At 57.8% G+C, this 27,439-nt stretch overlaps 2 protein-coding genes across 3 annotated transcripts in view; both read right to left on the bottom strand.

The window, feature by feature from the left end:
- Window positions 1-9,700: 9,700 nt before the first annotated feature.
- Window positions 9,701-11,629, bottom strand: HES6 (hes family bHLH transcription factor 6). Of its 2 annotated transcripts, none has more exons than XM_032407372.1 (4): window positions 11,454-11,629; window positions 11,294-11,380; window positions 11,090-11,171; window positions 9,701-10,855 (listed from the first exon to the last, which is right to left on the bottom strand). In XM_032407372.1, the coding sequence occupies exons 1-4, from the start codon at window positions 11,532-11,534 to the stop codon at window positions 10,431-10,433; spliced, it is 675 nt and encodes a 224-aa protein (XP_032263263.1). In that variant the 5' UTR covers window positions 11,535-11,629; the 3' UTR covers window positions 9,701-10,430. The 2 variants fall into 2 exon arrangements, with proteins under 2 accessions (XP_032263263.1, XP_032263275.1); XM_032407384.1 differs by having other exon boundaries at window positions 10,727-10,855; window positions 11,130-11,171.
- Window positions 11,630-16,043: 4,414 nt separating this feature from the next.
- The window catches only part of PER2 (period circadian regulator 2), a 39,602-nt gene continuing 28,206 nt past the window's right edge, over window positions 16,044-27,439 (bottom strand). The window contains exons 18-23 of the mRNA XM_032391405.1: window positions 26,656-26,895; window positions 23,977-24,815; window positions 22,537-22,723; window positions 21,288-21,480; window positions 20,204-20,354; window positions 16,044-18,199 (exon numbers count right to left, since the gene is read on the bottom strand). Of these exons, the coding sequence (XP_032247296.1) occupies window positions 18,050-18,199; window positions 20,204-20,354; window positions 21,288-21,480; window positions 22,537-22,723; window positions 23,977-24,815; window positions 26,656-26,895 (1,760 nt within the window). The 3' untranslated portion in view covers window positions 16,044-18,049. The remainder of the gene's footprint in view (window positions 18,200-20,203; window positions 20,355-21,287; window positions 21,481-22,536; window positions 22,724-23,976; window positions 24,816-26,655; window positions 26,896-27,439) is intronic.

The raw sequence follows: 27,439 nt of genomic DNA, 5'->3' as shown, positions 1-27,439 counted from the left end.
GACCTGAGCCGAGGGCAGACGCTTCACCGACTGAGCCACCCAGGCGCCCCTAAATAACTCGTAAGCTTAAGAAAAGATGCTCCATGTCACTCGGGAAATGGGAACAAACAATAATCAGATGCCCTGGAAAGGCTTACTCAGGGAATGACGTAGACGGAATGCTTTTTAAAGGAGGGCACCTCTTGCCACTGCACTGGGTACAACTCTCGGGGTACATCTCTCTCGTGATGGAACAATTCAGGCTACAGTTTGAAAAATGCCAGTAAAATAAGCAGAATATCAATGCACGGAACGCAGTATTGGGACACCTGGAGGCCCGGGGCCGCTGGAGGGGCAGAGACAGAGCGGCCCCTACCGCGGCCCTCGATGACCCCACTCTCCGGGTCCCCACGCCCGGGTGACCCCCTCCCCTGGAGTGCGGCCTGCACCGGACAGACAGATGCCCTCTTAAATGAGGCTACAAAAAAGGCAGCCTTCCTCCTCGCCTGCCCTCCCGGGCTCCCCCAGAGGGCAGCCGCCGGCCCCGCGCTGAGCTGCCCTCTGGAGAGGCCAGTGTGGCAGAGAGCAGGACAGAACGGGGCCCTCAGTCGGACAGCCCGGGAGGAACCGGTCCTGGCGCCACCAGCGAGGGAGCTGGCGCGTGCAGCCTGCCTGCGTGGAGCCTCTGACGGCCACGGTCCGCAGCCTCGAACCCAGCCCGGGGCGCAAGCCCCCGATGAAGCCGTGCCTGGTGCCTGGTCCCTGACTCCGGGACGGAACAGATGCTGGCCTTGGGCTGCTAACTTGTGCGGCGACTTGCTACACGGCCACAGATAACTCTGCTTGTCCACTTCTGTGGTTTTCCTTCTACGGGATACGGAGTCCGTGGCCAGCTCCCGCTGCCCCGGCTCGGCCTACCCTCCCTGCTCGGGCTCTGGCCCCCAGAGTTCAGGGAGGGCGAGCAGCACCGCTGGACTGCAAGGCCGCTGACAATCCCAGTCCCCACTGACCCCGGGAAGCTGCTCCCCGGGAAGCTGCTGGAGAGGGAGCTCATGTGGGGAGAAGCAGAATGAAGCCCCAGAGGGGGCGCTCTCTCTGAAGCACTTCCGGGTGCTTCACCCTCCTGGTTCCTGCCCCCCCCCCCCCCCCCCCCCCCCCCCCCCCCCCCCCCCCCCCGTGTCATTCCAGGGACCAGAGACGGCCACAGGAAATTCTCAAGTCAGATTCAGGAGCATGGTGACCTCTGGGGTCTAAAGGTAAGTCCTCCTCCTCTGCTTAACCTCCTACCTCCCCCTGTCAAGAACCTGGCTGTCCTGCAAGGCTCACATACCACCTCCTCCAGGAAGCCTTCCTTCAGGAGCCTCTGCTTGCGGAAGGTCATGTCACCCTTTCCTCCACCCTCCAGCCCTATTTCTTGTTCTCTCGTGGCCTTTGTGTCTTGTACATTAATGATCAGGAAATGTCTGTCTCCCCTGAAATTACATTGTCCTTAAGGGAGAGGCCCTGCTGCTCCGGGTGGTGGGATTTCCTGCTGGAACTCTTCCTGGTTACAGGGGGCACGGGCTGCCCCCGAGGTGTGTTCTCAGCTTCTCTGGAGCAGCGTGTGCATGCCCGCTGCCCGCCGCCAGCCCGCCCATCCAGGGCCCAGCAGAGGGGTCTCACACGGCTATGCCGTTAGAGCACGGAGACAGCCAGGCCTCAGCAGAAGTCCAGGGGTGTGGGCCTTGCTACAGACCAGCTCTTAAGGCAAAGCCCGAGGACAAAAAGCCAAGAGCTCTGTGCCCAAAGGACCTGCGGGAGCTTTTGGAGGAGGAGCCAGCTGGCCACGGGCTCCGCGGAGAGTCTCGGCGTTCCTAAGGAGCCCTCACCAGACCCTTCAGAGAAGCGCTGGGGTCTGGCCTCACAGCCTCACCCTGTAGCTCTGATCTTCCCACAGGATAGATGTGGGGATATGTGGTTCCCCCTCCTGACTTTGCCCGGCATCTCCAGCTGAGCCCGGGTCCTCCACTGAAGTCTGAAGCCCCCACGAGAGACCCCTCCCTGCACTGGTCCTCAGCTATGTTAACTAGGTAGCCCTCTTTTTTAACCACCAGAGTCAAGCCCGGCAGGAGCTGTCTGTGGGCACTGGAGGAAGAAACAGAAGAAGGGGAGCATCCTGCCCCCCACTCCCAGCCCACCTCTCCCCGTGGGCAGCCGGGCTCCCCGAGGACTCGCCTCAGCAAACGCTGGGCACGCTTCCGTGGTGCCCCACAGCTCTCCTCAGCATGGTGACTATGGTAGCCAAGGCGCTGCCCCAGGAAGAGAGGAGCGGAGGGCCCGGAGGAAGAGTCACCTGCCCTGCAGAGCTGGGCTGTCTCGCTCCGCCCCACGGCCAGAGAGAGGGGCAGGCAGCAGCCACAGGGCAGCGCGCTCCCCCGAGGGAGGGAGGCTAAGGCAGAGGAAGGCTGGAGCAAGACAGGGAAGGAAAGGCAGGAACAGAGGTGGGGGTAGAGGCGGGGAGAGCCCACGGAGGGTGGGCGTGGAGGACAGGTGCGATGGGGAAGGGCAGAGATGAGGGGCAGCAGAGCACGAAGAAGGAAAGAGAACAAGGTAGAGACAGAAAGAGAGGCCATTCTAACCAAGACCCGTGCACGTTTTGCCCCCACAAAATTCAATATCCTTCTCTTAAAAAACTTGTTTTCATCGTCGTAAATCAGTGAGATAGGGATGTCTACTATTAAGGAGAGTGCAGAAAACTGCCCCCTTCTCCACTGAAGGTGGAGTGTAATGCAAGACAGGTTTTCAGGGCAGCAATCTGACATTTACACATTTTCATGACATGCCATCTTAATTCTAGAAACATAGGGTACATGTTGCAAAGTACACAGGCTGTTCGCTGAGCACTGGTCTTGGAAAAGCCTTGGAAACCCTGTCTGCACCCCGGGTGAGGCTACTGTGCATGGGAAGCCTCTGCGCGCGGCATCGCGGTGGGTCAGGCGGGCCCCGCGAGGGAGGGGCTTTTCCTCCTCACCACTGTGTCCCTGGTGCTGAGGACAGAGTGTGCCACGTCCCGGGTACGCCACTGAATCAGGGTTGTACTGCTCGGTTCTAAAAGTTGCAGAATGGTACGTATAGGATGGTCCCATTTGCAGAAAAAGACGTCTATCCTAGATACGTGCTTGCAGAGGCATGGAGAGCATGAAAAGGGTCACCCAAGAAACTGTTAACTGTGGAGACTCCTGGAGCGGGGGATGAAGGGATGGGGTGAGAAGACAGAAGGAAGACCCAGGTTTTCCATGGCCGGCCCTCTGTAATGCTTGACTTTTCCTGGGAGTGTGTATGGCTTTTTAAAGAAAAATCTAGTTTAAGAAAAGTTACTTAACCTCTCTGAGCCTCAGTTCCTCACCCGTAAAATGGAGACTAGTAATACCTACGTCGGGTCGGGGTCACTGTGACATTTAAGGAACGGATAAGATCCCGTACACCGAGGGCCCTGGCAGCTGGCGTCAATGAAGGGATGGCACTGCTGTTGTTACGGAAGGAAATACAGACACACCAGGAACGACTGTGAGGAGACTATGGGGACCCAGCTGCCCAGGCCCCAGAACCAGCCCCACTTGCTATTTCTTCTCCCTGGAACATCCCTTCCCTGGAGAGCTGCTTGCTCGTTCCTCCACATCATCACTTCCCTGCTCGAATGAAGCCTACCAGCCAGGTTGTCTCTAGCCCACCCACCCACACCTGCACCCTGCTTCCGCGCCATTCCTCCCTGTCCTCTTGACCTACTTTATTTTCTTCTTGGCACAGAAACACTGCCTGCCGTATCATCTGTTTTTTGTCTGGTTCCCTGCTAACAGTGCACGCTCGAGAAGAAACTTGATCTCCAGCAACTGGAATCATGCCTGACAAAGAGTAGGCATCCAGTAAATATTGTGAGAGAATAAATAAACATTGTCTGAGTTCAACCATCAGGAAAATGAAAGAGAGACACTTGAAAACTGCCTAAAACTGGGTGCCCGGGAAAACCTTCCCAACCTTGAAAGCAACTGCAGAGAAGAGCAGCAGGGGTGTGTGGTGTGTGTGTGTGTGGCCACACACCTGGCAAGGAGACGGAAACAGGGACGGGAGCGGGGGAGAGGGGCTTGGAGGCGGAGCTCTGAAGATCTGAGTGGCCCCGGGGAGTCGTGGGCCTCCCGCGCTCTGCTCATCTGCACAGTGCTGGGCTTCTGAAGGCCTGCAGTTCAGGAGGTAATCCTAGGTGTAGTTTTCCTAAGGATCACTGCCATCCTCCAGCTGGGCGGTAAGAACCTGACCTAAGAACGTGGCAGCAGGGACAGCGGGAGAGGGACGAGGAAGGAGATGCAAACTCATTCATTCGTTACAGCGACTAAAGAGGTAGAACTGATAGTTCCTGGACGTTGCTCACATGGTGCAGCGGAAGGGCGAGGAGGGATCTCCTTGGCTGTCAGGCATCTGCCCTGGGTGGCTGAGGACGGCCGTGGTGCCCTCGGGGACCCAGAACACGACAGGAGGCGCAGGTCCTGCAGAAGAGCTGGGTTCAGGTGGAATTTGCTGAGTTTGAAGAACCTGCGGGAGCCATGAGAGCCAACAACCAGGGGCAGCTGGATAAATGGCACGAGAGCTCCAGAGAGCCCAGCTGGGCCGGAAGTCATTTTGAGAGTCAGTGACACAGGAGGGAAAGCCATGGAGATATACAGACTTTCGTCTAGAGATAAGAGGACTAAGGAAGGAAACACGAACAGAGCAATAAATCGTGGGCTGAGAAGAGCCCTGTCTAGAATCTGAGGAGGAATGGGTGAAGAAGCAGCAGGACAACTAGACCGAGAACAGGGTTTTGAGAAGCATGAGGTTATGGACAGTGCCAAATGCTGCAGTATTTACATAAGAAGAAAACTGAAGAGTCTGCTTGGCAATAACGACTTCATCAGAGACTTCCAGAAGTCTTCAGTAGAGTGAACAGAAATGTGGGCCAGAGTGAAATTTTATGATGAGCAAACAGGTGAACAAATGAAGAAAATGAGAATAGAAATGATTTTCAAGAAACCTGACTGTGAAGCAAATGCCAGGACAAGACTAGGGGATCTCAAGGAGGTTTAGCAAGTTTGTTGGGAGAGAGTGGGTAAGACAGAAGGTAGAGCTTACAGTTGGGAGCTAGCCTCACTGTGAGGGGTGATTGAGATGCCTAAGGGCAGGACAAGATTTTCCGAGGTTCAGGGAGGGCAGGATCTGGAGGGGGCAAGAGGATAGTACCCCAAGTGTCATCCACTGATGGTTGAGGCAGCAGTGAAGCAGAACAGGTCCAGCCAGAGTGAGATACCTGGGCGCTCCCACGAGAAGCTGGTAGCCTCTGGGTCCCCAGTGTAAAACCTTATCCCTTCTCCTCCTAGATGCACCCAAACCCAAGGACGGACCTGAATAATCTGGTAAGCAGGTGGCTTCCCTGGCTGCTCTCAAAAGCGATGCCTGTCTACCTCTGCAGGTTGCGGGGGCCGGTGGCTCTCTGTGGGCTCTCGGCCATTTAAGAGAATCCACGTTGCACGACAGCAGGGGTCTGTCTGGGCAGTTCGTCTTGGGCCGCAGCCCACACCAGGTGCTCGGCGCAGGCGGAGAGTGAAGGCCGCTCAAGGCGGGGCTTGTCTCGGGCACCGTCAGCAGGGCTCGTGCTCCCTCCTCAACGAACCCGCTCCCGTTCCACAGCCCGCAACGACCCCCTCCTTCCTCGGCACCAGCCCTGCGGGCTTTGCCTGCACCTTCATGCTCCGGACCTCCCGAGACCGGGCGGCAGTCTGCGCAGAGCCCGGCCGGGGCGCCCTCTGTCTTCGCGTCCTCACGCGGATGCGCGGCTCGAGCTACGAGGCGCCTTGCTCTCTTCCTGTCCCGGTCGCAGGGCTGCTGGAGAGACGGCAGCCCAGCCTCTGTCGGCCACCCGGCCCCTTAGCCGACCGCGCGAGGTTCCCGAAGGCGGCTGGGCTCCGCCCCGCGGAGGACCCTGCTCCGGGCGTTCGCGGCAGGGGGCGTGGCCTCCGGGCCCGGAGGCCTCTGGGAGTCGCGGTGCCGGCTCCGCCTGAAGCGGCCTCGCAGAAAGGGACGTGGAAGGAGAAGAACTACATCTCCCAGGAGGCTCCGCGGTTCGCCGCCGGCGGGCGGGGTGGGGGCGTGTTCAATGCCTCCGCCCCGCTGAGCGCGGAATGCCTCCCGAATGTCCCCAGGGTGCCCCCCAGCGTCTCCGAGCGCCTCCGTGAGCTGGGCGCCGGGGAGTCCAGCCCGAGGGCCCCTGGAGCTCCGCTCCCTTATTCCCAAATTCCTCCGGTTTCCCCAGCGCCGGCTCCAGGCCGTCCAGGAATAGCACTGAGCGAGACTGGCCGGATCCCCGCTCTCAGGTCTCTAGCCAAGGCCCGAGCCTAGAGCAGAGCTACGGGAGGGAGGGACCCTGGAGGCGGCCTCTGCCAGGAGCCCCACGTGGAGGTGGGGAGGCGAGTTAGCCCTGCTGCCCAAGTCCAGGTTAAAGATGAGATGAGGATGTCAGCACTCTGTTGGTGGAAAGATGACAACTGGAGACTGGATTTAGAAGTAGAGCTCATGGGGAGCCTGGGGGGCGCAATCGGTTGGGTGCCCGACTCTTGGTTTGGGCTCAGGCCGTGATCTCAGGCTGTGATCTCGGGTGGTGGGATCAATCCCATTGTGGGACTCTGCGCTCAGCGGGGAGTCTGCTTGGGACTTTCCCTCTCACTCTGCCCCTCCTGCTCGTGCTCTCTCTCAAATAAATACATAAATCTTAAAAAAAAAAAAAAAGTATAGGTCATGCACGTGATCGGCTGGAGGTGAGATGACAGGCAAAGAAAGAGTGTGGCTTCTATAGATTTTTTTGCCTAATCAGTAGGGTGCCATGAATGGGCAGTGAGTGGGGTAGTGACAGTGCATCAGGGGTGAGAGTCAGTGGCGCTTGGGCTGTGGTTTGTGATGCCCATCGGACGTTGGAGTGGAGATACTAAGCAAACAGGAGAGTGTAGGGGCCCACAAGGATGGAGGTGGGCTTTGGATCAAGGGCGCACGATGGAACAAACCAAATGGACCAAGTGGGGTCTGGGCAGGGGTGATAGGGAAGGACACAGAGTCTCAAGTGTGCATCTAGGAGAGGCGAATCTAGCAAAGGAGATTGGGGATGGCCAGTGACAACCCAGGACACCCGGTGTTTTTGAGTTCGAGAGGAGAGTTTCAGGAGGGAGGGACTGATAACTCACGAGTGCTTCACTGGAAGAAGGTTGAGCAAGAAACTTAAGGCAGGACCACTGGACTTGGAAACTTGGCAGTCACTGGAGATTTTGACCAGGGCAGGGTCATTGGAGGGGAGGGAACAATGGCCTGACGGAGAGGCAGGAAGGGAGGTGAGAGGTGCGCAAGTGGAGACAGCTAGCGTAAACAGCGCTTTTACAGAATGTTGCTTTCGAGGAGAGCAATGAGGCAGAAGCTAATAGGGTACGGCAAGTCCAAGGAGGTTTTATCTCCGCTTTCTCTAGATGGAGATATTTCAGCTTCTTTGCAGAATGAGGCAGAGGGAGGAGAGATTAGTGATGCAGCAGAGTCACTGAGAGGTCGGAGGGGACCGAATCCAATGCCTGCGTGGAAGGCTGGCACCATACTGCATCATGATGGAAGGCAGGATGCCTGGGCAGAGGCCCACGTGGGTATGGTTGGCAGAATAATGGTCCCCCAAAGATGTCCACATCATCATTCCTAGAACTTGTAAGTGTGTTACCTTACATGGCAAAAGAGGTTTTGCAGATCTGATTGAGGATTAAGGGCCTGGAGACAGGGAGATTATCCTGGATTATCCAGGTGGGCCCAGTCTCATCATGAGGGTCCTTAAAAGTGGAAGGAAGAGGGAGGCACAAGGGTCAGAAGGAGATGTGACTATGGAAGAAGGGTGTGATAGATGCATTGTTGCTGGCTTTGAAGGTGGAGGAAGGGGGCCACCAGCCAAAGAATGTGGGTGACCTCTGAAGCAGGAAAAGGAGAGGAAATGGATTCACTCTCAAGCCTCCCTGAGGGAATGTAGCTGTTCTGAAAGCTCTAGGCTCTTCTTTAGCCTAGTGAATCCTATGTCAGACTTCTACAGAAATGCAAGATATTAAATTAATGTTACTTTAAGCCACCAAGTTTGTGGCGATTTATGGTAGCCACAGAAGACTAATACAGTGGGCCAGGGACTTGAAGTGGGAGGGAGGCTCATCTCAGGGAATGACGAAGCAATGCTACCAAAGTCAAGAGCAAGGCCTGTGAGGGAGCCTTGGGGGTTTCAGAGAGGGGAGGTGGTATGAAATAGTTGTCTGGCACAGTGGGAAATTTGCAAAGAGCTTTTGAAGGAATGCAGGCAGGAAGCTGGTGGTCCAGGCTGCAAAGAGGCGAGAGCAGCTCTCACTCATAGAGGCTGATTGTGGTCGCCGCTCTGGGGACCACTTACATGTCTGGTGAAGAGGCTGCTCCAGAGGCACACAGTAGAAGCTGACTCAATCAGAGATGGGAGGAGGGCAGGACCAGAGCTTGGGCTTAGTGGCTTCTGACCTGAGGAGGCGACACCCTTCCCCCCAGGTCAGCCTCCTGCACCTTGCTTCCCGAGTCCTGGGTCCCCTTGGCCCTCTTCCAGGGTCTCTGGGAGAATGTGACAAAGTGTGGGCATGAGAGGAAGGAGTTGATGCTTCCAAACAGTCCCTGGCGGATGCCCCCCAAATGGCTCTAGGACTCATCACAGTGGCCTTTGGGTGCTGTCGGAAGCCAGCACGGGCACCTGTGCTCCATCCGTGTCCCCATGGACACATCCTGCATCAGTCTGTCTGGGGCAGCTACAATAAGCCCTCTCGAGCCCTCCCTTACGGAGCTACCTCTCCCACCCCGTCCCAACCTCTCCCCAGTCGCTAAGAATAAATCGCATCTGGTTAGAGCCTAGTGGCTGAGGTCTGAGACTGAACCACAGGGGAGCCCATGTGGCCAGGACCCGCCGGGAGGCTTTTGTCAAAGGGCTGCTGGGAAAGATGTTCTCGAAGCAAAGGCGCCAACCAGAGAGGAGACCCACGTGTCAGTCCTGAGTGGTCACACCGCAGCCCCAGTCTGGGCACCGGCAACCCAAGCTGCTTGGGGTCCTAGAGTAGGAGTGACCAGGCCAGGCTCCCCGGGGCAGTGACCGCTGTCCACTGACCACATGCTGTCTGCGGGCCCTGGCCCACCCCGGAGGGAACCTCCCTCCACCCTCGCTGCCCGTCCCGTCCCCCTCCTTCCAAGGTCTCTGACCTCTTGGGCCCACTTTGACCTCTAGTCCAAGCTGAGTAGAGCCACGGGGGCTTTCAAGCCACGAACGGGGAGGGTCTCCATGTCCCTGAACTCACTGGTACTGGGGGAAGATCCCTCTTCTGCCAGGAAAAGTGACCACCTCACACAAGTAGACTGACATCTGCATCACGCTCGTGGATCCTAAAACAGGTCTTTGAAAGAAACTTCCAAACCACACGGCTAGGAAGTAGGCATTAGTTTTGTTCCTAGAAGCTCACGAACCAGAGAATGGTCGGGGGACAGGCTGTTCCCCTGTTGCTTTGTTACTCTGGAGACAAACCCCATGGCAATGGTATCCGTCTCCAGGCTGCTGTGACACAGTTCCTGGGGAGGCGGAAGCAGTGTCCGCTGTGAGACACGCCGCAGGGTGTCTCCTCTCCGCCACCACTGTGCTCCTCACGCTGCTGACAAAGGGTGAGAGCTTCTAGAAACACTCGCCAGCATCAGATACAAGAAAAATGCCCCTAGAGTAGTATTTACACATTAGACACATCCATGACGCCACATTGTTCAGTCCTACTCCAGAAGGGTAGCTAACTCTCCAAAATGCTTTATTTAAGAAAACTGGAACATTTGATGGTAACCTAATACACAGACTCAAGACGTCCAGGGAGCTTTGCTTCTCTCTGGCAGGTGGAGGAAGCACCTGCCTCTCCTGTGTCCTGACTCAAGTGGCAAGTTCAAGCTTCTGCTCAGGCCAGGGCTGTCAGGGTCTGAGGTGTCCCTCTGTCCCGTCACTAGTGCCCAGGCCCGAGAAGGGCTTCGGCACCATTCTGGTCACCTCTGCCCCCAGATCCACACAGTACCTGAGAAGGCTGGGACAGTGAAACCCTGGAGAGCCCTGGTTCGGTAAGATTCCTCCTCCTGCCTGTAGCTCCTGCCCTCCACCCACGGGGGAGGGGGGGGACTGTGGGGTCCATAAGAGATACTTCCTTAAGAAACAGGGCTAGGGGCCTGACTGGGCTGATCATCCCGGACTGCCCTGCAACCCAGCCACTGGAGGAAGAGAGCAGGCAGCCCTGGGAGACAGCCAGGCCCCCCTGCCCCACCACATCTGGACCACAGGCAGGAGGGAACAGTGCAAGGGAACGCCACGCCCACCCCCGCAAACCTCGGGCTGGTGTTAGTCACCAAGGCCTCCAGACGCTCTGGGCTATGCGGGCAGCGGTCAGGCTGCCCAGGCCCGCTGGCACCAAGTCTGGCCCTTCAGCAGGTGCTCGGGTCAGTTCAGCCTCGGGGGCCTCCTCCAGGTCGGAGCACAGGTCGTCCCCGGGGCCTGGGGGACTGGGCAGAGGGGACCCCAGGACCCCTCCCGTGGGCCAGCCGCTTCGCCCAGGGGCTCCCGGAGGCCCGGCCAGGGCGTCCCCCAGCAGATCCCGGAAGCTGCTGCCCTCGCGCAGAGGCATGGACTCGAGCAGGTGGTTCAGGAGTTCTGCGGCGACGGTGGCATCGATGGCCTGGCACGTGGACACGAACGTGTGCACCTCGTGCATGCACTGGATGTAGCCAGCCGCGAAGCGCTCGCTTGCTTCCGTCTGCAGCTGCTCGCGCTCTGCGCCCAGGAGTGGGAGGGAGAGAGCGGCGCCCCGTCGGGTAAGCAGCCACCGCGGTGGCCAGGCCCGCCCAGCCCGCGGGGACAGGGCTCACCCACGAGACCCGGAGGTCGCCCTCGCCGCCGACAGTGCAGGGGCGCCGGGCGGGGAAGTCCCCAGTCCTCGGCCGGGGGCGGGCTGGGCGAACGCGCCCCGCGCCCCGCGCCCCGCCCGCGCGCGCCCCCGCCACTCACCGCGCGCCCGGCCCCGCAGCGTGCCCTGCACACGCCGCACCGTCAGCTCCAGCACCTCGGCGTTCTCCAGCTTGGCCTGCACCTGCGCCGGCGGGAGCGCCGGGGGCGTGGGGGGGGTCGGTGAGGCCGGGCCGCCCCGGAACCCCGCTCTCCGGCCCAGCGGCCCCAGGGCGCCCGCCAGCTCGCCCGCCGGCCCCGTCTCACCTCGGCGCCCGCCAGCAGCAGCCGCAGCTCCTGAAGGCTCTCGTTGATCCGCGCGCGCCGCTTCTTCTCCACCAGGGGCTTCCGGGCCTGCGGGGAGCGGGCGACTGAGCCCAGGTCCCGGGCCTCCCGCCCGCCTGCCCCCCTGAGGCCCGGCCCGCACCTTGCGGTCCCCCCGAGTCTCCCGGCCGTCCTCATTCTCCCGGCTCGCACGGTCCCGGCCGGGCGCCAGGGGCGGAGCCATGACCCGCACCGCCCAGAGCGAGGCGAGCGCGACGAGCGCGACGAGCGCCCGCGCCCCTTGCCTCGCTCCGCCGGGGCCGCCGCAGCCCTCGCTCGTTCGCGTCTTCCGCCTGCCGCGGCCCCGCCCCTTTTATAGCATCTTATTTGCATCTCAATGCACGGATTGGCCGCGCGGGCCCCGAGCCGCGGCCAATGGGGGCGGCGCGCATTGTCCGGCCCGGTCGCCGGAGTCGGCGGGCAGCTGGTGGGGCGTGGTCGGCGGGCGGGGCCCCCAGCCCGGCCTGCTCGCAACCCCAGCGGCTTGGGGCACCCGAGGGGGCGGTGACCCGGAGAGCGGCGGCCAGGGCTGCGTCTGGTGCCCTCCCTACCTGAGCAAGGCCCCCAGGTCTGCTGTGCGTGGGAGCAGCATTCATTCAGTCACACTTGTCCTAGTTCGCGCAAGGTGCCTCCCGGGAGGAGGGCTTCTGCGCGAGTGTCGGGGTGCTGGATTCTGTAGGGCAGAGCCACAGTCAGTGCCGCGGTCTCTGGACCGGGAAAGGTCTACGGGTCCGGCTTGGGATAGCTGCGGAGCCCCGGGGAGATGGGGGCCCACGGGGTAGCGGCGGTGGCAGCGGCCCTATGGCTCCGCTGAGTTTCTTGCGCATCTGTGGGTCGCGACACCGGACTCGACCCTCGACACCGCCCTCCGCCCGCGCGGGGATCCTAGTGGGGCGGGGTCCGCCGGCCCGCCGGCGCCGCCCCTCCTCCAGGCGCTCCTTCTCAGGTCACCCTTCCCCCGCCCGCCCCTTCTTCCCTGGTACCACCCCCCCCCCCCACCAGCCGCCCATTCTCTTCTAATCATCCTCGCTGTCTCTCCTGAGCTCCCCATGTCCCCCTAACCCCCTTCGCTCCCTTGTCCCCCTTTGACCTCCCTTTCCCTCCCAGCCACAGCCCCCCCCCCGCCCCTGCTGTACATCCCTGAACCCCTCCCCACCCTTCTCTGGTCCTCCTCCCGCCCACTCTTCCCGGTCCTCCCCACTCCCCGCTCGTCCTTCTGTGGTCCCCACTCCTGTTCATTCGCCCCGGCCAGTCTCCTTCGTCCCCGGTTCCCCGCCCCCGCCCCGTCCTCCCTCGGCTCCCTTTCCCTCCCAGCCCTCCCCTTACCAGATTCGCACAGGCCGCCGTCTGGTCCCCGTAACTTGATGCCCATGACAGTTGGCAGCTGCAGCCGCTTCGGTGGAGAAAAGCGGGGGCCGCGCCAAGAGCGACAGGTGTTGGCCGCGCCTTTGTCTAGGCCCGCTTTGTCCGGCGGCGGATGGCGGGTGAGCCTGTGTCCGCCAGACGACCGCCACCCCCACCGCAGGCCGCCCATCTGCCAGACTGGCCTCCCTGCGGGTGGCGTGAGTGGGCGGGGGGCCGCGCCCTTGGGCAGCACCCTGGGGACCGCCGCCTGTTCCCTGCTCCACTGGCCTAGGTACACTTCACAGTGCAGCCAGGCTGGAATGGCAAGATGGGCTCTGGCCGCCAGGCCTTCGCAAAGACTGAGCCTGCCACCTGGAACCCTCTTCAACACTCCTCCAGATATCTATTTCCTCACTGTTTAGGTCCCAGCTTCCCTATTCCTCTTGCTCTTTTTGGTGGGAGTGCACCTGCCCCGCAGTAGCCCTGCACCCTTACCCAGTCCTGCACTACTCACCAGGGATTGGGATTGTCAGGTTCTGGTCCACATCCCTCCAGACCATAAGCATCTCTTGTCAAGGTACCTACCTAGGACCTCCTATCTACCTCCAGCACAGAGCCTGGCCTCAGCAGAAGCCTGGGTGGGTAGGGAAGGTGAGGGGATGTCCCAAGCCTGGCTGGAAAGCAGTAGGGGAAGGAAACATCCAGGGACTGCAGTGAGGTGGGTGGTAGTACTAGGCCACAAATATGCCCCACCCCAGCCACCTAAGATGGATCTTACTCCCTGTAACTATTTCACTTTGGGCTCCCCACTAGAAGGACCTTTACAGACAGGGTGAGTTTGGTAAGAGGTTTGGCGTTTCCCAAAGTCACCTCACTGACGTCTATCTATAACTACCGGAGAGTTTCTTCTGTCGATTTTCACCTCTCATCACTCAGCCTCTTGTTTGCTTTTCTGTGAGAAGGCTTCTAAGACCTTCCCATTGCTCATCCAGGTAGAAACCTACTCCTTTACTTCAGTCATCCCCTGCTGTTCTCAGTACCCCCTGCATGCCAGAAAGCTCAGGTCTCTTCCTTCCCCCCTCCCCTGGCTGCTCAGAAACCCAACTGCCCTTCTCCCCTTACTCCTAGTGGTGGGGCTGACAGGGGAGGGGGCTCAGTGTGGACCCCATGAGAGCCCATAACTGGTCTGTGACTTTACTCTTCTTCACCACTTAGACATCACTCCAGGGAAGGAGACCCCTAAGTAAGTACAATTAAGTTTCCACTACTTTGAGAATCTGAAATATGAAAAAAGAAACTCTGATATTTCTTGTAGTCTGATGCGTATGCCTCCCTTTACCCATTGTATTATTTGAACAAAGCCAAACAGGTATTTTAGAGTGCTCTCCATGAAAGGCAGTTCCTGTTGGAACAGGATGGTCAGTGCCCCGGGGGAGGCCTCTGGGAAAAGATCAATAGAACACTTGATTGGTTGGGCCATGGGTATAGGGAGGAAGGCATGATAAAGGCGAATAGTGCAAGCAAAAAATGAGAGGCAACTAGGAACTCCAGGAAAAACAAAAAACTCCCCCCAAAGAGAAATGTAATCTCAGCACATTGACTGACCTAGAAGCTAACAGTTCTTTCACAGTCACAACAATGTAACACTGTTCATGAGGTTTCAACATTTAGAATCAATCTATAGAGAAGGCAAGGAAGACTTATTATGGTTATGGAACATGATATAAAGTTGACTTTGTAAAAACAAAAGGATAGGTAATAGTTGTCAGGAGAAGGGAGGAGGCTGAAGGGAGGGATAGGGACCTCAAGAGTCTCGTCTTACATGGGAAAGTGGGGTTTGAGGAATGCTGTCTATAGAGTTGAAGGAAGGAGAAATTAAGTGTGAGATAGTGTGACCAAGTACCCCGAGGAAAAAAAGCACAAGGATAGAGCAGGATATTAGGAATCAATAAGATCTTTGGTTGGACCAGAAGTTGCCCAAGGCCCCATCTTTGAAGTGTGCCTCAATTTCCCTTAGTGCATCCATTGGCTGGCTGGGTTGGCCTTTTCTTCCCAGAAGCCTGGTTGTTCCATCTCAGGGCCACCAAGCCCTCTCTCCCTCCTTTGCACGACCTCCCCTAGTGGACCCATTTCCTGCCATTTGTCTCTTGGACTGATCCTACCTTCAAAGGTTGCTTGAGCACAGACTTCCTGAGCATTTGGGCCCTTTGATCCCCCAAGATCCAGGAACAGAGGCCTGCAGAGGCTGGGCAGGGCTGTGGTGGCCACAGGGGGACCAGTTAGCGGCAGGGGTGGCAGGCCATAAATCCCCAGGGAACAAAGGCAGCAGCCAGCCTATGGATGTCCAGGCCCCTTGTAGGCAATCAGCCCAGAAAGCTTGGTGAAGCTCCTTTTGGTCTGGAAATAAAGGGGGGGGGGTGCCTTTGGGGTTATATGGTAAATAAAAATGCAATTAAGAGTCCCCAATGGCACTCAGTTTGGTGAAACAGCCATATCTGGCCATTTAAGGCCAGTTTGCAGAGGCTTCTATACTCACTGGGAGGACTTTGCCTTTGTCTCCCCACCCCCACCCTGTCCCCCCATCACCACCAGGCCAGGAGGCAGGGAGTCAAGCCCTCCCTCCTGCTCAGGGAGCTTCTGGGAGGCTGGGCACTGGATTCAGGATCCATTCATCTCCTTGCTCGGTTCCCCATGGTACTGGCATGAAAAGTGGGAGGAGGTTGGAAGCAAGAACTCCCGTTTGGACCAGGCCCCGCAAGGCTTCATCAACGTGGCAAGAACTAGGCATGTGGGGTGGGGGGAATGTGCGGTGCTGCCTCTATGGTCTCTGATGGAGACATGAGGCCTCTCTGGCTGGCATCCTTCTCACCTCTGCCTTCAGCCCCATGGCCAGCACGCTGCCAGCTAGCCCAGGAGGAACAGACAACCTCGGGCCGGGCACAAAGGGAACAGAGTAGGTGCCTGGGGCCACCTCAGAGTGGACAAGAGCTGGGAGCTGAGTCAGGCAGCCCCCCCCCACCCCCCGCCCCTGCATCTGCAAGTGAAAAGCCCGTGGGAGCACTGGATCACAGGATTAGAGTTTACATTTTGTGACTTTCACATCCTAAGAGTTCACTGGGCAGCTCTGGCAGTGTGTGATGAGGGTGCGCGGAAGAGAGATGCCCACGTGCACGTGCAGGAAGGGACCGGCTGTGCAATGGAAGAGATGAGGGAGCGCTTGGTGACAGACGTGTCCCTCACACAGCATTTCGGAGTTCTTTTTTCTTTTCTTTTTTTTTAATCTTTTGGTAATCTTTGATCTCTATTGTTTTTGCTCTGTGCTACATTAAAAATACATACAATTAACAACAAAAATATACTTGCTTTATTTACCAATTTTCTAAAAAGCAAAAACAGTCATAAAAAGACACAAGCAGTAAACAAACATATTGCACTGGGTGAAGAAAGTTTGGTTTGTGCGTGAACAAACCACTTGTCCGGCAAGGCTTACCAGGTCATTACACAGACTCTGAGAGCTTATTTACATGTCTTTTTAGGAATAGATTAAAAAGAAGGCTCAGTTTAAAATCGAGAAAAAAAGGTTTTATAACCCGTGTAAGCACACATACTAAAGGAAACACGTCTCGATGCGTGGCACCGTGTAAACAATTTCACAAAATGCTCCTATTGTCAACTTCTGAGCACGGGTTAAAGCTATGCACTTAACAATCAATGAGCACAAATCATGTAATAAAATAATGCTGATGGTAAACATTCATAACAGTGGAAAACGTTTTGACAGTTGTATGTTCAGGTGACATACATGTGACCTTGACTAGCATCTAATCCCTTAATGATCGGACTTCAGAGGGAGGAGGCAGGTTCAGAGGCATCTATTCTCCACACAGACGCATAGGTTATCACCTCATTTTGGGCATCTGAAGGTGCTGTTAATTTACAAACAATTAAAAAAAAACACCAGTATTCTTACATTTCAGCTTATGAGAAATCGGATTAATATCCAAACGTAAGACTGAAAACCAAGCCATTACAAGGAGGCTTTATTTACTCTAGCAGCCGCTTCTCCATCAGAGGACAGGGGGAAGCCCGCTTTCTTTTCGGTTTCTGCAAACTCGACCCGATTTTAAGTCCATTGTTTCACCTGTGGTAACTTTCCATTCACTCCAGGGACCAATATAGCTTTTCCCCAAACAATCTTTAGGATACATGATGCAACATGAGGTTTTGTAAGGAGATGCGCAGACTGGCCTCACTCTTCCCCAGGTGTCCCAGTGACCAGACGGTGCTGGTGACGCTAGGACCGTCACTGCAAGGACCGGAAACTGCCCCGAGTGAGGTCAGGCTCATGAAAAGAACGAGGGCCGGCGTCCCAGCCCAGCGTGCGGGGAGAGGCGAGCTCACGGCACCCAGGAAAACACAGACGGGGTCACCAGCTCACAGTGTCAGAGCTCATGTCTGGGAGGCTCCAACTGAAGGACAAACACCAACGGGTCCCAGATGTGGCGGTCAGAGCCTGGTCTGCAAAGGGAAGTCACCACAGAGATAGTCAACACCGTATTGTATCTACCTATGGGTCATGGTCTGAAAAGGATACAAGAATGATGTAGAAATATGCAGAAGGTTCTGGGTGTGTGCTAGGCTGATGGGGTTGGCCACACAAACCACGGGGCCTCTTCTGTCCAGAGTGAGCATCTCTCCTTTGTTCGCCCCAAACACAAGCTGCAGCGGATTGAAACGTCCGCCACTGTAGCAGCCGAAGCGGAAGGTGCTGGTTTGCCGAGTACGCTTCACGCCGATTCACGCGGAACACTTTGACAGAAAATTAGGAGAGGCTGTGATCTCCGTTTGATATGTTTCAAAAACAACTAGTTTGACTAAATGATGACTTAGATGAAGAGCAGCCCCCAGAGGACAGGATCTGATCCGATCCAAACACACCCAGGGCAGCTCCGGAAGGACCAGGGGCCTCCCCGCTGTTTGCCACAGCCTGGAAGATGCCTCTGGACACCCCCGGGGGCAGTGAGAAGCCTCCTCAAGTCCACGGACCTCCGAGAGCCCTAGGGAAACCTCCCTGCTGCGTGCACAGGGGATTCAGTCTTTCTCAAGTTAAATAATCATGAAATCTGTCCCAAACTCTGTATTTACGTTTTAAATATAAGTCTATTTCCTCCGAAACCCTTCCCACCCTCAACCGTTTTAAATCATTCCTTCAGAAAATTATGGTTTTTTTTCCTAAAACAAAAAAAGCAACATAAGTTTATCTGTCCATTTCATTACAAACAGATGTGAAAATCTTTCATCGCTTCTGAGCACCATCTAATGTAGATCACGGGCTGTCGGGCGCAGGGAGGAGAGTTAGGTCCGTTCTTCAAATTTGTGACTCAAGGGGGATCCATTTTCCTCCTCTTTGGCGTCTGTGGCTTCACTGAGACCCAGAGTTGGAGCATCTTCCTCATACGGTACGCAGATGTCGTCTTGTCCCTTATTCTCACAGTAAATACATTCCTTAAAGGGAAAAATGTAAAGTCAGTAACAAAAATAACATCTTCATTACCAAAAAGTAGTTCTACCTGAGGGAGGTGCAGGTGACCTGGGGTCAGCCGTGTGAGGCTGCTGGAGAGCGGAGAGGGTGGGGAGACTCTGAGGGGCTGCTGCGACCTCGCCTGCTCTGGAGGGAGGTCAGCGCTGCTCCCCAGGGGCCCCACTCCCCACTTCCCCAAGACCAGGGGAGCATCCGGGCCCTTATCTGAGAGGCAGCTCCACATGGTGAGGGGACAGCAGAGCCAGTAGGCCCTGGGGTCTGTCCCAGCTCCTCCCTTCTTGCCTGTGGGACCACAGTCAAGGTCCAGTTTTAACTGCCTTCTCCAACCTCAGTTTTCTAATCCAGAAAATGGGGCATCAAGAATGTACTGGCTCATTCCCTATCTGTTAAGCACCTGTAATGTGCCAGGCAGGTCCTAAGTGCTGGGATTCACCAGTGAACAAAGATGAAAATCCCTGCCCTGGTAGGGGAGGGGACATCCTGGTAAGGGGAGAGGGACAATAATGTCCCCGGTTTATTCAAGATGAAAGCTTAGGTGGACGTGGGACACGGCACACGGACGAGGCCTGCAATCTTACTCTCGACCTTTAGAACAGGCCAGAGAAGGTTCCTGATGGAAGAGGGTTCTGTGACACCCTCCCCTCACAGGGTGGACCCTCACTCCCCTTCCCTGCGGCGTGAGCTGCACTCAGCGATCGCCTCCCACCAAGAGGAGGTGAAGATGTGCTGGAGGGCAGTATGGGACCCCCGAGGCTGGGTCCTAAGAGGCACTGTGGCTCCCTCCTGTCCTCTCTGTGGAGCAGGCTGCCATGCCACGAGGACACCCAGGCAGCCCCACGGAGAGAGGCCCATGTGGGGTGCGTGAGGGAGCCTCCTGGGAAGTAATGTCTTCCAGCCTTCAGATGATCACAGACGCCCCAGCCAACACCTTGCTTTCACCTTCAGGACAGACCCTGAACCAGAACTGCCCGACCAAGCTGCTCTGAAATTCCCAGACCAAAGAAACACTGGGAGATCATAAGTGTTCACTGCTTTAGGCCACTAAGGTTTGGGGTTTTTTGCCATGAGGCAATAGACAATCCTGTGGCGTGGGACGAAAATCCCTGAAGGAAGCCAGGAGGAGCTGCATGACTGAGCGAAGGGCTTCCAAGCAGAGGGAAGGGCAGGTGCGAAGGCCGGACGGCAGGGGCCTGCCGGCCGCGTTCAGAGACAGGCGAGAGGCCCGTGTGGCTGCAGAGAGCGTGGGGAGAGAAACAGCAGATGGGGGGGGGGGCGTGTCAGATTTTTATGGCTTTGTAGCACTTCACTCAGACTGGGCTGGGGCACGGCTGGCAGGGACACGACTGTAGGGACACGGGGGAAGACCTGCAGCGGGGAGGCCGCCGTGAAGACCCCCTGAAGGAGCACGGCGGCTTGGAGCAGCGGGCGGTGCTGGAGGGCACGGGGGTCCTGTCCCGAAGGTGGAGGACAGACATGGCAGTGCGTTCGGCGGCTGAAGGACACGGACACCCTGAAGCCAGTGGCTTCCAGGCTGTGGGGCTGAGGGTGGGTGGGGGGCGGGGCTGGGCACAGACACGTCCCTGCAAGTCCAGGCGGAGAAGGCGCAGCTGCCGGCCCCTGAGGCCGCTGGGCGTGGTGGCCACCGTTACCTAACGGTCTACGGGGACAGTGGACACGGAGGGTCCACGATAGGACAGCTGCTTCCGGTTCTGTTTGCTTTCTCAATTGGAAACAGAATTGAAACAAAGAAACAGCATTCAAATTTCCGTAGGCAATTGAGATGGGATGTTCAGAAGACCTTTTTGGGAACAAGGTTGCAAAGTTCTTTAAAGTAGGCTCAATAGCATCCCTGCATCTTGTCTTCATGACCAGACTGTTTTTGGCTGGAGAGGTTTGAGGCCCGCGGGACAGCGGCAGGGCAGCAGGCAGGGGCCCCAGCACAGGGCCGCCAAGGGCGCCGAGCTCACCGCGAGGTCCAGGGCGGCAGGCAGGCGGCCGGCCCGCAGCCACGGGTGCGCGTCCTGCAGCTCCCGGCCCTGGCGCGCGGTGAAGCGGGGCTGCGAGCTCCGCAGCGCTCTCAGCTTCTCCCGGTCCTCCTGCAGCACTGCTTCCAGGGCCCTTCACAGAACAGACAGAGGTAAGCGTCACCGTGTCTTAAGGGGCTTCTGCGGATTCAAAAAAAATACACTCTTTTTCTAGCGACTCTTTCAGGATTAATTAATTTCAGGTGATTTTGTTTAATGCAAGTTTCCTTTTACTTTAAAATAAATTACCCTACTTAAGGCACCTTCATCTCCCTCGCCAATAATCTGTAGTTTTTCTATTGCAATGATAATCCAAGTCACGATCTTGGTTTTATTTTAAATCAGGGGAGCTGGGTACCCAGACGCTTGGTTCTGCACAGGCTGGTTAACTCCGTCAAGGCAGCAGGTGGAATAACCGTCCCTGGCCTCCTGCAAACACTGGGCTGGCTTGAAGCCGCTCTGGAGACGGAGCCCCGGGACCCCCAGGCCTGGCTGTGCTGAGCCTCAGCGTTCCTCCCTCCTTCTTTCCCCAGCTCCCCGCACCGTGGGGGCTGAGCAGCAGGGACCGCGGCGGTCACTGGAACAGCCTGACACGGAGCCACAGTGGCGGAGGCACAGACCCAGTGGCCACAGAGCAGCTGGTGGCCCGGGCTGCTCACCGCCCTTGGCCTTTGGCTCCCGCATCTCTAGGACAGACACGCTCCATTTCGCCCGCAGGGTGAACGGGCAACCGAGCCAAAGGGAATCATTGGCACAAACGCTTCGTGAGCACGGAGCGCGGTGCCTCGGGGGTTGGCGGGGAGCCCGTCCTCCTCACAGCCCTCAGCAGGTCACTCTGCAGGGCCCCGGGGCGCACCGTCCACACAGCAGGGCTCCGCGGGACCACGGAGCCGTCCAGAGTGACCCGGCTTCTCCGTCCGCTGTGCTCCACTCAATCGGAGATGAGGCTCTCAGAGGGAAGTGCCCCCGACTGGGCGGCCTTGCTGCTCGGGGAGCCCCACGTCCCTAGGGGAAGGTGGGGGGTTACCGGGAAGGCATCTGGTAGGTCATCATGACGCTGTCATCTGTGTCGGCCATCAGCAGCCAGACGGGGTCCTGGAGCACGTACTTGATGAAGTGCTCACTTTCCTCCATGTTCGCCTTCGCTTTTGCTTTGTGGTTATTCTCCGAAGAGTCAACGCTTCCGAAGTATTTGCTGGTATGACTCGTGTCGCTGCTGCCTTTAAAAACCCAACACGTGGCGAGTGAGGACCTCTCACATGAAGTTAAACCTCGTGTAACGGCAGTTTTAGGGGGTGAAGAGCTTTACTTGGTCACGAGTGCCTAGGTTGGTGGATTTTCCCTTCTCTTTCCAGGTCTCAAATTATCTGGATAATTCCCGCTAGCACCATGGAGAGGATTCTCTCCCGGGTCAGCCCTGAGAAGTCCAGATGGGGCTGCATCTTAGAAATGCCGCTCCTTTGGGACGCCCAGGGGGGCTCCATCAGTTAGGCATCCGACTCTTGATTTTGGCTCAGGTCATGACCTCAGGGTCGTGGGATCGAGCCCCGCATCGAGCTCTGCATGCTGGGCGTAGAGCCTGCTTAAGATTCTCTCTCCCTCTCCCTCTGCCCCACCTCTGTCCCCCCAGTAGAAATCATGCTCCCTGCTCCTTGACTAGGCCAGGCCATAGAGAAGCTGGTTTTGTAAGCGGGGGGCAGCTGGCCTGGCACACTCTGCCATGAGCCTCCCGCGGGGAGCGAGCCCAGAGAACAGGTGAAGGCGGGGCTCTCAGCCGGCCATTCCAGATCACACCCGAGTGATCCTCCCTGGTAAAGCATACTGCCCACAGCCTAGGTTCACATGAGGGGAGCTAGCTCAGCAAGGGGAACACTACTGGCCCTCCTGGCAGGCCCAGAGAGCCCGAGGGATGGTCCAAGATGGTCCCAAAGGGCCGGCGGGGTGGAGGCCCGCAATGACAGCAACGTCCATAGCAAATTGGTGGAGGGAATGCAGACCGGCAGGGCGGGTGCAGGAGGAAGGAGCCCTCGCCTGCCGGTCCCCACTGTGGCGGGCTCTGGGGAGCCACTTGGAGCACCAGCTGGATGCCCGTGGAGACCTGGTCTGCGCTGGATACTGGGCCCTGAGCACACACAGGCCTGTGGCCTGGGGTGCAGGGAAAGCTGGGGATGCCCAGGGACATGAGGTGACCATCGTGACCAAACAAACGTGAAATCCAGTGACTGAAACATGCCCACGCTCGCAGGATTCGGGTGCTCCCAGCGCCACCAACATACCTGTCCCACTTCTGGATGTATCGCAGCCCAGCGAGCCTGAGCCCAGGAAATCAGAGGTTGCCGAGGCTCCACTCCCAGACGGGGCCGACCCTGTGGCTGAGCACAGATCCTCGTGCAACAAGAGGTCAAGCAGGCCGCTGGATGTGGAGAGGGCATCGCTGTTCCGGGCGTCTGTGGGTTCCTCACGCTTTGGGAACAGGGAGAAGACAGCAGTCAGGGCTCTGTGTACAGAGCAGGGCTCAGCGCACAGTCAGGGCTCAGTGCACAGAGTGGGGCTCAGCGCACAGAGAGAGGCTCTGCACACAGTCAGGGCTCAGTGCACAGAGTGGGGCTCRGTGCATAGTCAGGGTTCTGAGTACAGAGAGGGGCTTGGTGCACAGAGAGAGGCTCAGCGCACAGAACGGGGCACGGTGCACAGAGCGGGGCTGGGGGGAGCCGCACAGCGCTGTCCGCACAGGGCCGCTCAGGGACAGAGCCAAGTGTGGTCCTCCTTAGGTCACTGGCCCTCCCTTCAGGTGCCAATGAAGAAGGCCAAATGAACACATCCCACGGTTACTGGGACTACAGTAACACCCTTGCTAGTGGTGTCATCTAATAACCGTAATTTTGGGCCAGTCACACCAAAGTCAGTGGTTCTTGGATCCCTGAGAGAAAAGCCTTCGTCCTGATCCCGCACCCCAGCGGCCGCTGCCCCTGGTGCAGTGGGGGTGGGGGGCTCTGGCTTCCCAGAGGGGTCGGCCTTGGTCTGGCAGCATCCTGACCCTCCGACCCTCAGAACCAGAACTGTAGGCCCAGGACCCCAGACACAGGAGTCAGGGGGGCCCGGGGCACACAGAGGGCATTCATCTGCGACTGCGAGGTTGCGTTTCCCGTCCCGGGAGCAAGGGCAGGGAGCGCCAACACCCCTCGGCGCTGTCACAACACACAAGTGGTTCATCGGAAGCACAATCAGTTTCCTGAACCGAACAAGAACTGCACACCAGCGTCCCGTAGGACTTGGGAGGAGGGGCGCAGATGGCCTGGTTTCAGAGCTCCGTCCTCCCCTCCACCCAGGGTGCCCCCACCGCCAGCTTCCCCCTGCTGCCCTCCAAGGGGCCTGCGTTCTGGCATTTAAGCTGACTCTGCTTATCCTTGGAGCTTCAGGTAAAATGTTGGGGCTCGCAACGAGTCATGAAGTCACGTAGGGGTGTTTGGACCCCTGTATTCACCATCAGACAATCCAGCCGGCTTCCTTCCTTTGGATCCCTAAATAATAAAAGGCTCCCACAGGCCTACTCTGACGGGGTCGCTGAACTGGAAGACATTCACGTCCAGCCCGTGTATTTACGTCGCGAGTGGAACCGTCTGGCAGGAGCCGCAAGTGTCTAAGCACCCGCACGAGAGCAGAGCGCGTTTGCCCCCGCTGCCCGCTTTAGAGAAGAAACGGCAGGAAATGCTTACGACTGGCGAGGCCTTTGGCTGCCGGTCCCAGGATGTGGCAGGTCTGCAGTCGGGCCCCGCACCCGCTGTCCCCGCTGTCCCCGAGGCCCCTGTTGCTCCTGCGGCCGCGCTGCTGCCCTCAGGGGCCTCCTCCAGCTGCAGCAGGTTGAGCTGCAGAGGTGAGCTGCCCCGGGACTGGAAGAGCGGAGGAGAGGCTCTGCCCGGGGGCCCAGAGGCGGCCAGCGGGGAGGCCGGGGTGGCTGCGCGGGACGCTGCTGGCCCACGCTCCGCCTGAGGACACGTGCATGGCGCTTTGGGGGATGAGGTCCGACCAGGGAGCTCGGGCTGTGAGGCAGGGATCACCTCGGACAGAAAGTTAGCCTGGCCTGGGAAGAAGGCCTGGGGCAGGCTGGGGGTCACCAAAGGGAAGGAGTAGTTGGGTAACACCAACGCCATGACTGGGGCCAAGGGGACAGCGAACGGCGGGTGCTGGACGGCAAACTCGTGCTGGGCATCCATGGGCATGGCGGGCACTGCGAAGCTGGCCTGGGAGGCCAGGGGTGCCGCCACCACCGTCCCTGGTGTGGGCAGGATTCCTGGGGCTGGAAACACGGGCAGGGAGTAGGCAGGCACGGAGGCAGGGAAGGGCGTCCTGGGGCAGCTGGACTGGGACGTGTCCGACGGTGACCAGGCTGTGGTGTTCAGGCCCATCAGTGGGGGCCGGTGGGGCGCAGGCCCCCCAGACCCAGTGCTCTCGGAGGAATGTCGAGGCTTGGCCCGTTTGGACTTCAGTTTTCTGTTCTTCCCGGTTTTTTTCCAAGATGAATCTATTCCAGAGGTATTTCTTAGTCCCGGCACGGCTAAAATAATGGGAAAACACCAGAGTTAAGATATAAACATTTACGTGACTCCTGCTGTGTCCGTTTTCAGACTCGTAGGCTCCCGGAACACAAGGACACCTCCAAGTTCGGCAGTCCTGTGTTTCCAAATGTCAGCCTGAGGCCGCTAGGACCACCATGAGGTGCTCCCTGGCCCTCAGTGAAGTGAGAACAGTCAGGGCAAAATGTTCATAAAACCAGAGTCAACCAATTTTAAGGATTGCCATTAACTGCAAAATCATGTGCCCTGTTTTCCTCTGGTGTTAAAATATCCTTTCTCTTACAAAATAATAGTGATGAAAAGTAGTATTTAAAAGGTCTCATTTGTCCAAAAAGTAAAAAGGCAGGTAAGTCTCTGCTGTTCCCCAACACTGGGTTGTGAAATCTGAAGGGTTAGACCCCTGATCCCATCTAACCTTATTTTTGAATTTTACAGGCTTCGTCACTACTGTTCCTTAAAGCGCGATGTTTCCTGCTTTGCCTGTCAGATGAAGCCTGGACTCCGGCCTGAGTGGAGGTCAGAGGGTGGAAGGAGCACACACTCTGGGAGCCACCTTCCTTCTCTCTGGTGACCAGTCCTTCTTGAGAGGGCTGGAGGTCTCCACAGGTAGCAGAAGGGACTCTGGGCTTGTGCCCACACCTCCCCTGGACCCGGGCCAGCATGAGCAGTACTTTGGGCTGGGGGGTCATGCCACGCCTGGGATGGGTCCCAGGAACCTCAGTTTCTCCTCTCATGTCACACAGGGTAACTCGGGGCTTCTGCAGCAGGTGTGTGGGGACACCTGTCAGCTGTGCCAAGGGGTGCTCCTTACCTTTGCTCCATGCTGAAGACAAATGGCCAGTCCAAGGCAAAGTGCTAAGTGGGTAGAGGCTTTGTGATTCGGACTCTGTCTGGTATTCTTTCTATAGGAAACCTGTCCCCTGGTGGGACTAGTGGCTGAAGCACTGGGCTCCTGGGATAGCACATCAGGGTCTAGACAGGGCTGCTGTGGACAGCTGCAGAGTCTGTGCACTGCAAAATCTGCTGGGCCAAAGGGGCAAGAGGGAGCTGGAACTCTGTACTAAGCCAGGCCCACAGGGCGGGTCTGCCCGGGGTAGGAGATGACACCTTTTCCTAATTTCCAAAGAGATTCTCTGTGGCCTGGTGGGTCACCCTAAGTCTGGGGAAGAAGGAGAAAAGGAAAAGACTAGAAAAGACATAATCCTTGACAGCATCAGTCTCTTTCACCACTTTGTGGTGTATCTGCCTACAGATGCAGGGGAAGCTGGGTCCTTGTGGTGCATGTGTCTCCTGGGCTCACTAACTCTGATCCCCGTGTCTGGCCTGGGGAGCCCTGGGAAGAGGTGGTGTCTCTGATCAGTCCTGCCCTGTCTATTCTTCTTCACCCCGTGCCCTTCGACCACCTGCTGGCTCTCAGCCTGTAACACTCCCAGGGTCTGTCCTCCAGCCCTGAGGCCGCCCAGCAGGAGGGCACGTCTCCTGGGGAGAAGGGGGCCACTCCCTCCTACGGTGTCCTCAGGAGTCTGACGCCACATGCCCCGTCAGGACCGTGGGCAGGTAGGGCCCCCGGCCCCTCACGGTCACCCAGTGAGAAACGTCTGACGTGGCGGCACTGCGTGCCACGGGGGCCAGCCTGGGACTGTCGCTGCTCTTGATAGCACTGTTCCCCCGGGGACACAGAGGACACCTGTTTCTACTGAAAGACTGCACGACCGCTAAGTTCCAGCCCATCTCTAACTGGGGACATTCCACACGTCCACAGGAGCACTGGACTCTGTTCCACCAAGAAGAACGTTTCTAAAATTGGGTTTCGTCACTTACTTCTCTCACTCAACTGCCCCTTGGACTTTTCCTGTAAGTAATAATGGCACCGAGACTGGAAGACATTGAGTTTCCGCATCTCCTTGAACTTGAGCAGGAAGCTCTGCTCCTCCTTCTGGGTGTGGGCGGCCAGCACTTCCTTGGTGAGGCCCAGCGTCCTGAGGGGCTCCTTCTCCGGGCCCAGGACGCACGGCCGGGCGGCCAGAGACTCGGGCCCACTCACAGCGTCTTCCACCAGCTCTGGAACAGAAGACGGGCCCCGGGATTTAAAACAATGGAAGACCCACACCATGCCTCTGAAGAAGGTAGTCCCTCGCACCCGCGTGAGATGCTTCATGCTGCCGCAGCTCGGGGCTGAAATCCGTGCGCGTTCAGGTACTCTCTGAGAAAGTTAACAATCAAGGGCAAAAGACAAGGACAGAAAGCCCCACGGCCTGGGCGGCTCCAGGATCAGTCTTTGAAGCAAACTGAAATGTGGGGTATCTGGGGTTTCAGCCCAACGTTGAAGATGCTGCTCCTGGGCTGTCCTTAGCCTTGAGAGCACGACACACTGCGCTGGCTCAGGGCCCCTGTCCTGGTTCAGGACCCACTGACTCTCTTCCGTGTACTTTCCCCTCACCGTCCCTCTCTTCTCAGCAAAGAACAAATCTGGGTTTCAATCCACCTGTGGGTGTTGTGAAGAACAAGGTAACTCAGGGATGGCACTCTTGGCCGCCCTGCAGGTACGACCTGTCCTGGCTCTTGTCCTCAAACGGGAGGGGGTGGGGACCCTCAGCCCCAAGGA

This window comes from Phoca vitulina, unplaced genomic scaffold, assembly GCF_004348235.1.
Source record: "Phoca vitulina isolate PV1807 unplaced genomic scaffold, GSC_HSeal_1.0 scaffold1, whole genome shotgun sequence".
Taxonomy (NCBI): domain Eukaryota; kingdom Metazoa; phylum Chordata; class Mammalia; order Carnivora; family Phocidae; genus Phoca; species Phoca vitulina.
Note: the sequence above shows the minus strand (reverse complement) of the source record. Positions and strands in the feature narration are given on the sequence as shown.

Bases quoted from the DNA above. Each gene is read 5' to 3' on its own strand.
- HES6 (XM_032407372.1), bottom strand. From the start codon at position 11,534: ATGGCTCCGCCCCTGGCGCCCGGCCGGGACCGTGCGAGCCGGGAGAAT. The intron at 11,381-11,453 runs GTGCGGGCCGGG...CGCTCCCCGCAG, and splicing joins AGACTCGGGGGGACCGCAAG to GCCCGGAAGCCCCTGGTGGA. The intron at 11,172-11,293 runs GTGAGACGGGGC...CCGCCGGCGCAG, and splicing joins TGCTGCTGGCGGGCGCCGAG to GTGCAGGCCAAGCTGGAGAA.